This window comes from Elephas maximus, chromosome 16, assembly GCF_024166365.1.
Source record: "Elephas maximus indicus isolate mEleMax1 chromosome 16, mEleMax1 primary haplotype, whole genome shotgun sequence".
In the NCBI taxonomy this organism is placed as follows: Eukaryota; Metazoa; Chordata; class Mammalia; order Proboscidea; family Elephantidae; genus Elephas; species Elephas maximus.
In genome coordinates, this window is record NC_064834.1 from 43,154,369 (window position 1) to 43,167,224 (window position 12,856).

General features: G+C 37.9%; 1 protein-coding gene across 2 annotated transcripts in view; it reads left to right on the forward strand.

The window, feature by feature from the left end:
• Nucleotides 1-6,632, forward strand: part of TNKS2 (tankyrase 2) — a 61,287-nt gene extending 54,655 nt beyond the window's left edge. For both annotated transcript variants that reach the window (XM_049855713.1, XM_049855712.1), the window contains 3 exons: nt 273-459; nt 3,395-3,551; nt 4,257-6,632. In XM_049855713.1, coding sequence (XP_049711670.1) covers nt 273-459; nt 3,395-3,551; nt 4,257-4,319 — 407 coding nt within the window. In that variant the 3' untranslated portion in view covers nt 4,320-6,632. The remainder of the gene's footprint in view (nt 1-272; nt 460-3,394; nt 3,552-4,256) is intronic.
• The last annotated feature ends 6,224 nt before the right edge of the window (nt 6,633-12,856 follow it).

Consider the following 12,856-nt stretch of genomic DNA (forward strand, 5'->3'; position numbering starts at 1 on the left):
TCTTGGTTCTGGGTTTGTATAGATTTGGGGTCTAGAATTTGATAGCCCGTTTAGCATTGATATTTCAAGTGATGTTTGTTTTTCTAGTTAGATCTCCACCCTGTTAGAAACACTACTTGATAGTAGCAGTGTTCTTTATTCAAAAGTCATGAACTGACAGTTAACTTTTTTGTTTTTGCTTTGTGGTGGTGGCATGGATGTTTAAGAATTTAACTCCTAAAAGGCTTTAGTTTTTCATGTAAGATTGTTATCCATCTATATATGTATTTTAGGATCTCCCTTTGTGAATGCAATCATTCATAAAGGCTTTGATGAAAGGCATGCCTACATAGGTGGAATGTTTGGAGCTGGGATTTATTTTGCTGAAAACTCTTCCAAAAGCAATCAGTATGTATATGGAATTGGAGGAGGTACTGGGTGTCCAGTTCACAAAGACAGATCATGTTACGTTTGCCACAGGTAAGAACTCATTTGTTCTGATTTATTTTGGTAAGACTCAGATAAGAACTGGTTAGATATTTGAGAAATGTTCTAGGTAAGGCATTATCTTGGACAATTTTAGGAATCCAAGCTAGGCATGTTTTAGGTTGCTTTTAGCTCTCTCTTACCAGTTATAATAATAGCTAATGTTTATTAAATGAGCTCTATGAGCCAAGCGCAGTTTTAAGCACTTGACCTGTTTAACTCCTTTAATCATTAGGACACTTGGTGCTTTAAAGAATGCTGAATAGAAAATAATATTGATCATGAAAGAGATTTTATTGTAGCCCTTAAATATTATAGGACTGTGGACTCTTAAAAAATCTAGTATTCAAATGCTAAAATGGCATTACTTGTCAGTCCCCTCAGACGCACAGTGATGAGTCTAATCATTTTGTGGCAATGCCTGAGGGAGTCTCTCTTCCCCTGTGGCAAGATCCTGAACCTCAGTTTGTGATATTACTACTCTGAAAATTATAATTAAAACACAAAATCCCTTTAGAAAATACATAATTATCAAATAACTACTTTGCACTAATTTTTTTTTCCCGCACGTTTAGTTACTGGTTTTAACCAGTAGTAACCAGTTACAACTGGTTAAAACTATTCAAATACAGTTAGGGCGTTACTTAAAAAACCTGCAGCAGTAGTTACTAAACATTAGCATGCATCAGAATTACCTAAAGGGCTGGTCAAAACACAGATTCCAAAACTCCACCTCCTGAGTTTCTGATTGAAATGGGTCTGAGCTGGGGGCCTAGAACTTGAATTTTACCAGTTTCCCTAGGAGGTTCTGATTACCCAGTAAGCAGTGTGATAAAAACCAGGTGAAATTGTTCACTACAGATTAGTATGTAAACACAAGTAAGCCCTTGCGTCCTTGCTAACTGTAAGCTGGTGCATACGATTGTTACTGGTTAATCCACCCCTGCTGCTGACGCTGTTTGCTAGAAAGCCCTAGAGCAGTAGTGCTTAACCTTGGCTGCTCGTTGGAATCACCGGGGAGCTTTAAAAAAATCCTAAAGCCTGAGTTCCACAGAGATTTTCCTTTAATTGATCTGGGGTACGGTCTGAACATCAGGTGTTTTAAGAGCTTCCCAGCTGATTTCTGAAGGCTGCCAAGTTTAGGCATGGCAGGCCTGGAGAGAAAGAGCTAGCTGGTATTATTTTTGTTTTTTGTTCTAGATTTAGACTTGTGGGTGTGTTATACATAGGCGCTCTTCCGCCTGTCATCTCACCCACTTCATTTTAGATCACAAATTGGACTGGTGAGGAGGCTTGTAATTTTTTGAGATTTTGTAAATTGAACGCTGCTGTTTTTACTTGCCATATAGTTCTTGGAAAACTAAATAATTCTGATAATTAGTAATAAGCAATGTTCTGGTGCCTCCCCTAAACTAACTTTAGGACAGAATGCTTGGTTCTCTGGAGATAATTTTAACCTAACATTATTCTGTACATTAGATTATCAAGGGACTGATTGATAAAATACTAGAAAATCTGTTAGAAATACAAAGAAGGCTTCCAAAGGATCAACTTAGAATGAAAAGTACATAGCCTGTCTTATTTGGAGAACAGGACCATTAACTGGGCCACCAAAATCTACTACTCCTCTTTTAAAAAAACAGAGAGATTGAGGAACAATGAAGTACAGGTAGTCCCTGACTACCAGTTCTGTCCTGACAACTACGTCATGAATCAGTTCTGACGTAAGTTGAATACCTCTTTTTGTTTATTTTTTTTTAGCTTTCATTATTATTGCTGTTTATTATCGGTGTCTTTATAAATCTGGTCTTTGAACATGTGTGAGTGAGCAGCTGAGGATGATAAAATCAGCAAATTCTGTGCTGCCCCGTTGTGTGTAGTACCTATTACTAATGATAGTGAAAAAAAAAAAACCAAACCCAGCGCCGTCAAGTGGAATGATAGTATGTACCAAAAAAAAGTTCTAAGTGCAGTTCATCATAACTCAAACGTGTCAGAAGTTGGGGACTACCTGTAATCCTAAAAGGTTCATTGGAGCTAAGGAAGGTCAGTCATGCCCGGAAGGAGTGGCAGAGTAATCAATTTAGATTGATGGTAAAAGGGAAGACCTATTTAAGGTAGTAACGTATCAGCTGAAATCTGAAAAATAAGTGGTAGTCAGCCAGTTTAAGAGTGGGGAGAGATTCCATTCCAGATGGTAGAGGAAGCTGTATGTATGGAGGCCATGAGGTGAGAAGTTTGACCTGTGTGAAGAAAGAAAATTAATATGCGTGGAACATAGTGAACACAAAGTGGGATTAGAGAAATGGAATATTATAAGAAATTTGGATTTTATTCTAAGTACAGTATGCAGCCTCTAAAGCAGAAAAGTCACGTGATGTGATTTATGTTTTCTTTTAAAAATCACTGGTTGCTTGGATGGGAAATGGATTGGGTGGGAATTACAGTAGAAACAGGAAGACTAGTTAAGAGACCACTGTTATAGTTCAGGTGAAAATTTTTGGTGGTTTGGACTTAATGGCTACAGTAGAAATTGAGAGGTAAATGGATTTGAAATATATTTTGAAGGTAGCATCAACTAGACTTAGTTGGATAAACCTCCAACTTGGCAAGCCACCTCATGAAAGCCCCTTAAACCTCCAACTCCCACTTTGCAACTATGGTTTGAGCTCTTGCTGGGATACAAACAAGATAAGGTTTAATAAGGTTTTCAGGTTTTAGAGTTAAAATAAGGATTAATTAAATTGACAGATTCTCTCATTAATAAGCATAGGAGAAAAATTCTTACTAAATTATTTTCAGGATGAAAGGATAAAAACAGTGAGAAATGTTTATGCATTTAAAAAAATATATTTAAAAGCTTATGGAGTGTAAACAAAGAAATTGTCATACCCAGCTTTGTCTTCAGCGTGTTCTTTTCATCTTATAGGCAGCTGCTGTTTTGCCGGGTAACCTTGGGAAAGTCTTTCCTGCAGTTTAGTGCAATGAAAATGGCACACTCTCCTCCAGGTCATCACTCGGTCACTGGTCGGCCCAGTGTAAATGGCCTGGCATTAGCTGAATATGTTATTTATAGAGGAGAACAGGTAATTTTGTTTTATTTGTTCATCTTCAAAAATGCCTTAGAGCCATACTTTAACCTCTTCTTACTAATCACTTAAATTGACAAGGCGTATTGCCTTAAGAACTGTATCTTTTTTTTTTTCTTTTTAACTGTTACTTGGAAATTATTTCCGTTTCACAGAAAAGTTGCCAATAAAGAGAATTCCCTTATATCCTTCACCCACATTTCCCAAATGCTAATATTTTATCATTCCTTCTCTCCCACCCTCTGTGGGTATGGGGCTGGGGGGGTGTACATATTATTTTTCTCTGAACTGTTTGTGAATAAGTTACAGGCATGTCCTATCTTTTTTAACTTCTGTAAAATACAGTTAATCTGAACTCTGTATTTAATAATCTGTCTGTGGCAAAGAATGCATAATTCTTTCCTGCTCTCAGTAAGGCAGATCCCGTCAGAATTCTGGAGCAGTGTTCTGAACGGGGGTCTGCATCACAATCACCTCGAGTATTAAAAACACACATGCTTAGTACTCATCCTAGATTCACTGATTCCAAGTCTAAGGGATTGGAGTTCAAGTAAGGATGTTTTGAGAAAATGCCTTTCAATGACTGATCTACAACAGTAGTTTAGAACCTCTTCCCTAAAGATCAGGAATCCTTGTGGAAAGTCATTTTATCTTTTGAAAAAAATCCATTTACCAATCTTTGAATTATTCTTTCTCTTTCAGGCTTATCCTGAATATTTAATTACGTACCAGATTATGAGGCCTGAAGGTATGGTTGATGGATAAACGAAGAGTTAGTTGTTTTAAGAAACTAACTCCACGGAACCTAAAATCATCTAAGCTGGTGGTCTCTAAGTTTTACTCCTTGGCTGGAAAAAATCATCTTGTCCACAGGCCTGCGACAAAAGCATAAAAAATGTGAAAGAAGAGTAGCATTCTGACTTGATAAAGCTTTAATGATGTACAGTGTTTTCTAAATATTTCCTGTTTTTCAGCACTTTAACAGATGCCATTCCAGGTTAAACTGGGTTTGTCTGTACTAAATTATAAACAGAGTTAACTTGAACATTTTATACGTCATGCATTGATTCTAACAGAAACTGTAATGTCCTCAACAGAACTCATTTTACTAATACAATACTGTGTTCTTTAAAACACAGCATTTACACTGAATACAGTTTCATTTGTAAAACTGTAAATAAGAGCTTTTGTACTAGCCCAATATTTATTTACATTGCTTTGTAATATAAATCTACTGTTTTAGAACTGCAGCCATTTACAAGACTTTTTCATATGCATTGCTCATCTGGACTTCATCTTGTATCATCATGATTGAGTGATTGTTACATTTGACTCCAGAGGCTATGTTGAGTTGTTAGCAGAAACTTAGTTGGGAAAGATTGATTTATCAGATATGATTTGCTGATGGAAGCATTTATCTCTCATTAGAAGTCTCTCCTATTTAAGAACTTGTTTCATGAATACTCTGGGATTTAATTTGTGATATCTTTTTATGCATAAGACACACATTCCAAAGAACTCTCGCTTTGATAAGTCCTGCTTGCCAAGAATCCTCTTAACTGACCTCGACCTCTGGGTTTAGTGCGGGAAAATTTTCTGCTGTCATTCTGTGAAAATTAGAGCAAGTGCTCTTATTTTTTAGAGAGGCTACATCTTGCCGTTGTACAATTATGGCGTTCTTTTGGTGGAATATAAATAGGAAGTTAAGTTTCAGAGGTGGGAAGGGTAAGCCTGGATAATTTCCCAATCTGTTCTATTTACCTTAAGTCTGAAGGAAAAAGGAAAAAAAACATAGCAAATGGCAGTGGGTAGTGTTTTGCCCTAGAATGCTTCCTGTTCCTTTTTCTTGGCCTTATTGTTATACTTAGAGCCAATCCGTACACCACGGGTAAACTCAGTCCAGAACCATAATAAAATGTAGGCGTCCCAGCTCTCTCCTGCCCTCCCCGAGGTAAGTGCAGTGAGGCTGGTGCTTCCTGCTTCTGTGTGGCCCACCACCACTCTGCGCCCAGTTGGAGCTCCATGTTCACTTTGTGCACCATGCGGTGACCAGGCTTGTGTTCGGATGGCAGCTATGGAGGGGTGTGCTGTCCCCATAAAATGCCATTCCTGTTTTCTAAAGTAAAGCTGGTTTTTTCCAGGAAGTATGCTAAAGTATTTTGGAACAAAGCCACACATTACAGCTTGGCAGTCTTTTTTGTTTGTTGACTCCAGCTCCCAGCAGAAGTTAAGGAAGGATTTTTACCTATGAAAGTCTTTGTGAATGAGGATGTTCCCCTCCACTCTCTGTACTGGCTCACCTTTGTTGTTTTGCATTTTATTCAGTCTTTAAATTTACTTGCCCTTTGCAGTAACTTGTACATAGAGTGCTAGAAAATCATGTTTCCTGTCCTGAGTAAGAATTAATCACGTAAATGCATATCTGGAGTTGTTTTTATGATATAGATTGTGATCGTTACTTAAGAGGTCAAATCCTGACCTTGAAGTGCTTTTATACAGTTCTTTAATAATTGCAAATATGATTCTAAAGTTATTTCTTGGACACAAATGGAGTGTGCCAAATTTTATATAATTTTTCAGGTTCTGCAAGCTTCCGGATTTTATAATTAATAGATAATGAGATGAGTTCATGGAGTTTATATTTACATACCTTACCTCTCAACGTTTAGCCCATATTACTCACCCTATGAGTGATTCTGGAATTCCTTGTCATGTAAAATCATTGTGGTCTATGCATTTAGAGTATAGCTGTTTGTGTTCTTTCATCTAATCCATTGTTTAATTAGTGTATTCTTTTTTTTATGAGTGATTATATTGTGGTTAATATGTTAGCATGGCAGTATTTTCAGATAGCTTTTTGTGTTTTGGGGTTTGTGGGGGGTTTTTTTTAGTACTTTGCATGAAATATCTTACTTTACAATGATGGAGGTTTTTTTTTTTTGGTCTTGCGATTTTTTTTGTTTGTTTGAAGTGAAACTTTTTGTGTGATTAGTACTATTACGCCCATCTTGAGTGTCTTACTTGTACTGTATCACATTCCATACCCTCATTTAATTCTTAATAAACTCTTCACTTGTTTTTCTGGGTAGCATGGTAATTACTGGAATAGTATAGATGTGTTGAATGGTCTTTGAGAAAATGGATTAAGATAACAATAAACCACAGTTGCAGGAAAACAATGTAGTTCTGAATTTAATAAAGACTGCAGTTTAAAGTTTGAAATACTGAATGTCACAACCATACCTGCTCAAATGCTTTAAGGTGAAAGTAGCTGTAAGACATTTTTAGACATTTAGTCCATCCAACACAACTTTTTTTTTTTCGCAGCACCACTTTTGGTAAGCCTTAAAGCTCACTCCTAGGAAATCAGTCTTCTTAATTTTTAAAGAGAAATATATTTTTGTTTTCTGTCTCATATTTAAAAAATCATTGGTAAGTTTTCAAAGCTCCAAGTTAGTGACATACATTGCTCTTAAAAGAAAGTAATTTATGTATTTTAGAATTCAATATGCTAAATGTCCGTGTGTGTGATCAGTTCTCTGCTTTCCATGAGATTGGTGGTGCATATAACTCATAAATCATTTCACTTTGAAATATATTTCAGCTGCTTTATCTTACTGCTTCAATTAGGATAATATTAAAGTGTTAGCTCTTTCCTAAGCATGCATGCCAGTGTATCATATGATCCAGTTGTTGGCAGGGCAGTGAGGAAAGAAAACATAGAAATGAATTTTCTAAGCTTTCGTGATTAGTATTCCCGACTGTGCCTTTACCTCCTGTCCTGTCCTGTCCTGTCCTATTACAGGACCAGCGTGACAGAGGAAGCAAGTAGTGGTACCTATCCTTCACTAGGAAAACTGTGGATTTCCATGAAGTTAGACTATAATGTGGCTTTCATTATCTTCTGAATGTTTACCACCCTCCCCCCCGACACACACATTTTTTTAATGCTTTCCAGTTTAGGCAGACTGTGACCTAAAATACCTAATTTTACCCTTCTTAGAAAATTCTTGCTCCCCAGACAACCCACCATTAACAAAAGTGTCATCTTCGATTGATCACCCACACACAGTTGTCATCCCCATTCAGACCAGTATACACAGAGCCCCCAAAATGGTCTAACTATGCTGTAGAACAGTGCTGCTCAAAAAGTGTGGTCTACAGATAGTGTTGGTCTGCATACTATGTTACCAGTCCATAGAAAGATGAATTTAAAAAAGCGAGAATAAACTTTTAGAATCTTTTATAACAATTTGACATTGCTGCAATACGTTTAATGTATTTCACAAAAATATTACTCTCCAACAGATTGGAAATTAAGAAGAAAAAAAAATGGTTCTTCACAGATACTTTGAGAAGTATAGAACAATATCTTTTTTTGCTTACCACTAGACCCAGTACCTAGTATATCCTGGCACGTAGTGTTTCCTCAGTAAATTTTTGTTAAAATGAACTTTTTTTAAAAAAGTGGCTAAATAATTAGACTCTAGGGTCAGATTAACCTGGATTTGAATTTGTGCTGTATCCTTCACCAGCTATTTGACCTTGGATGAAACACATTACCTTTATCCATTTTGTAGTACTTAGGCTTTTAGGGTTGTTGAGAGAATTAAATGATTTTCCATGTGTGCCACTAAGTGCTGTGTATGGGTTTGAGTTTTTCCACTTGTCATGGAGACATGGAATATAATTTTAAAGCTATGGGATTTATGAACCCCTGAATCCTTTGTTCAAATGAAATCTTAAGAAACACAAGTTTTAAAACATATAAATTTGTAGGTACCTTTTTTTTTTAAGACCTCAGTTTGAAAATGGCTGATGTAAGCACACAGACATCATGGCAGCCTGGTTGGGGAAGAAAGACAATACTCATAGCCCAAGCTGCATCGTATTCCTACAGAAAAAATAAGCCCCACTCAAGTGGGCTCATGACCAAAAAATGCATAACAAGCCATTTCGAGCATGAAGTGGTAGTCACAATATTGGAGGATTAGCACCCCCACTTGAAACAGAATAACAACAGAATAGGTATGTTTAAAAGCATTTGGTGGAAAAAGAATGCATAAAAATTATTAGAAAAAAACGACAGTTTGAAAAAGCAAAATAGACTTGAAAAGCTAAGTCTTTTGAAACTAAAAAATAAAATTAGTGAAATTTGAAACTCAGAAGGCATATTAAGCCACAGATTGGGCATATCTGAAGAGAGAATTGGTGAACTAGAAGATAAATCAGGAAAATACCCAAATTACAGTGGAAGGAAGAGATGGAAAATATGAAAGGTTGAGAGACAAGGAGAACAGAACGAGAAAATCCAACATAAAGAACAGGAGCGGAGAGATTTGAAGAGTTCCAGAATTTATAAAGGATCTAAATCCTCAATCGAAGAACAATAACTAGGAGGGTGAATAAAAACAAGTCTACATCTAGACATGTAGTGGAACTGCAGAACAGCAGAAGACGAGAAAAATCTTAACGGCAACCAAAGAGAAAAAATAGATTATCTACAAAAGGAATAGGTGGCGGAGCCAAGATGGCAGACTAGGCAGACGCTACCTCGGATCCCTCTTACAACAAAGACATGGAAAAACAAGTGAATCGATCACATACGTAACAATCTTCGAACCCTGAACAACAAACACAGATTTAGAGACGGAGAATGAACTAATACTGGGAAGCAGCGATTGTTTCCAGAGCCTGGAGCCAGTGTACCAGTCAGGTACGGCACAAGCACAGAGAGCTACTCCACCCCCCTGAACTAACCCCGGGAGGGGGACCAGCAGGTTCCGCGGGCCACAGCCGGTAGGAGAAGTCCCCGGGAGGCAGTGACTGGTCTTGGAGCAGAAAGAGCAGCGTCCGAGCCGGGGAACCGTCTCGCAGGGATTTGGACTGGACGCAGGTACGGCATAAACACGGAGAGTTGCTCCACCCCCCTGAACTAACCCCGGGAAGGGGACCAGCCGGGTCACAGGGGCGGTGTGGGACTCAGCCGGTAGGAGAAGTCCCCGGGAGGCAGCGACTGGTATTGGAGCGGGGAGAACAGCGTCCCAGCCGGGACACTCGGTCACGACCCAAGCACGGGGAGCTGCTCCACCCATCTGAACTAACCCCGGGAGGAGGCCCAACTGGTTCTCGGGAGCGGCACGGCCACGCGGCTGGAGGGACGAGAATCCCCGGGAGGCAGCGACTGATTTTGGAGTCGAGAGTGCACCATCCCAGTAGGGGAGCCTTCACGCTGGGCGTGGGGCTGGAAGCGGAGGATCTGACCGTGACTCCAGCGGGCCAGACCCCCCGGGGGCAATCTCCACACAGCCAGCACACATAGGCGACGCGCCCACGGGAATCTCAGACGTAATAGTCATTCCAAGCAAGACAAGCAACTCTGGCTATATTCTGAGGTGCTACTCTCCTATCTCTCTGTTCCCTCCCCCACCCTCCCCAGGCGGCTTCATTAACATCTGAATAGCCTGAGCCAGAGGGAGAACTCTGATAGGGATCTGACTGCATTTTTTTTTTAGCGGATTTTCTGGAAAAACTAGTTCCCAGTGATGGCTCGGAGACAACAATCCATATCAAACCACTTAAAGAAGCAGACCGTGACAGCTTCTCCAACCCCCCGAACAAAAGAATCAAAATCTTTCCCAAATGAAGATACAATCTTGGAATTATCAGATACAGAATATAAAAAACTAATTTACAGAATGCTTCAAGACATCACAAATGAAATAAGGCAAACTGCAGAAGAAGCCAAGGAACACACTGATAAAACTGTTGAAGAACTCAAAAAGATTATTCAAGAACATACTGAAAAAATTAATAAGTTGCAAGAATCCATAGAGAGACAACATGTAGAAATCCAAAAGATTAACAATAAAATAACAGAATTAGACAACGCACTAGGAAGTCAAAGGAGCAGACTCGAGCAATTAGAATGCAGACTGGGACATCTGGAGGACCAGGGAATCAACACCAACATAGCTGGAAAAAAAATCAGATAAAGGAATTAAAAAAAAAAGAAGAAACCCTAAGAATTATGTGGGACTCTATCAAGAAGGATAATCTGTGTGTGATTGGAGTCCCAGAACCCGGAGGGGGGACAGAAAACACAGAGAAAATAGTTGAAGAACTCCTGACAGAAAACTTCCCTGACATCATGAAAGACGAAAGGATATCTATCCAAGATGCTGATTGGACCCCATTTAAGATTGATCCAAAAAGAAAAACACCAAGACATATTATCATCAAACTCACCAAAACCAAAGATAAACAGAAAATTTTAAAAGCAGCCAGGGAGAAAAGAAAGGTTTCCTTCAAGGGAGAATCAATAAGAATATGTTCTGACTACTCAGCAGAAACCATGCAGGCAAGAAGGGAATGGGACGACATATACAGAACACTGAAGGAGAAAAACTGCCAGCCAAGGATCATATATCCAGCAAAACTCTCTCTGAAATATGAAGGCGAAATTAAGATATTTACAGACAAACACAAGTTTAGAGAATTTGCAAAAACCAAACCAAAGCTACAAGAAATACTAAAGGATATTGTTTGGTCAGAGAACCAATAATATCAGATATCAGCACAACACAAGGTCACAAAACAGAACGTCCTGATATCAACTCAAATAGGGAAATCACAAAAACAAACAAATTAAGATTAATTAAAAACAAAAAATACACATAACAGGGAATCATGGAAGTCAATAGGTAAAAGATCACAATAATCACAAAGAGGGACTAAATACAGGAGGCATAGAACTGCCATATGGAGAGTGATACAACGCGATATAGAACAACACAAGTTAGGTTTTTACTTAGAAAAATAGGGGTATATAATAAGGTAACCACAAAAAGGTATAACAACTCTATAACTCAAGATAAAAACCAAGAAAAACGTAATGACTCAACTAACATAAAGTCAAGCACTATGAAAATGAGGATCTCACAATTTACTAAGAAAAACGCCTCAGCACAAAAAAGTATGTGGAAAAATGAAATTGTCAACAACACACATAAAAAGGCATCAAAATGACAGCACTAAAAACTTATTTATAATTACCCTGAATGTAAATGGACTAAATGCACCAATAAAGAGACAGAGAGTCTCGGACTGGATGAAGAAACACGATCCATCTATATGCTGCCTACAAGAGACACACCTTAGACTTAGAGAGACAAACAAACTAAAACTCAAAGGATGGAAAAAATATATCAAGCAAACAATAAGCAAAAAAGAAGACAAGTAGCAATATTAATTTCTGACAAAATAGACTTTAGACTTAAATCCACCACAAAGGATAAAGAAGGACACTATATAATGATAAAAGGGACAATTGATCAGGAAGACATAACCATATTAAATATTTATGCACCCAATGACAGGGCTGCAAGATACATAAATCAAATTTTAACAGAATTGAAAAGCGAGATAGATACCTCCACAATTATAGTAGGAGACTTCAACACACCACTTTCGGAGAAGGACAGGACATCCAGTAAGAAGCTCAAGAGAGACACGGGAGATCTAATTACAACAATCAACCAACTTGACCTCATTGACTTATACAGAACTCTCCACCCAACTGCTGCAAAATATACTTTTTTTTCTAGTGCAGATGGAACATTCTCTAGAATAGACCACATATTAGGTCATAAAACAAACCTTTGCAGAGTCCAAAACATCGAAATATTACAAAGCATCTTCTCAGACCACAAAGCAATAAAACTAGAGATCAATAACAGAAAAACTAGGGAAAAGAAATCAAATACTTGGAAAATGAACAATACCCTCCTGAAAAAAGACTGGGTTATAGAAGACATCAAGGAGGGAATAAGGAAATTCATAGAAAGCAACGAGAATGAAAATACTTCCTATCAAAACCTCTGGGACACAGCAAAAGCAGTGCTCAGAGGCCAATTTATATCGATAAATGCACACGTACGAAAAGAAGAAAGAGCCAAAATCAGAGAACTGTCCCTACAACTTGAACAAATAGAAAGTGAGCAACAAAAGAATCCATCAGGCACCAGAAGAAAACAAATAATAAAAATTAGAGCTGAACTAAATGAATTAGAGAACAGAAAAACAATTGAAAGAATTAACAAAGCCAAAAGCTGGTTCTTTGAAAAAATTAACAAAATTGATAAACCATTGGCTAGACTGACTAAAGAAATACAGGAAAGGAAACAAATAACCCGAATAAGAAATGAGAAGGACCACATCACAACAGAACCAAATGAAATTAAAAGAATCATTTCAGATTATTATGTAAAATTGTACTCTAACAAATTTGAAAACCTAGAAGA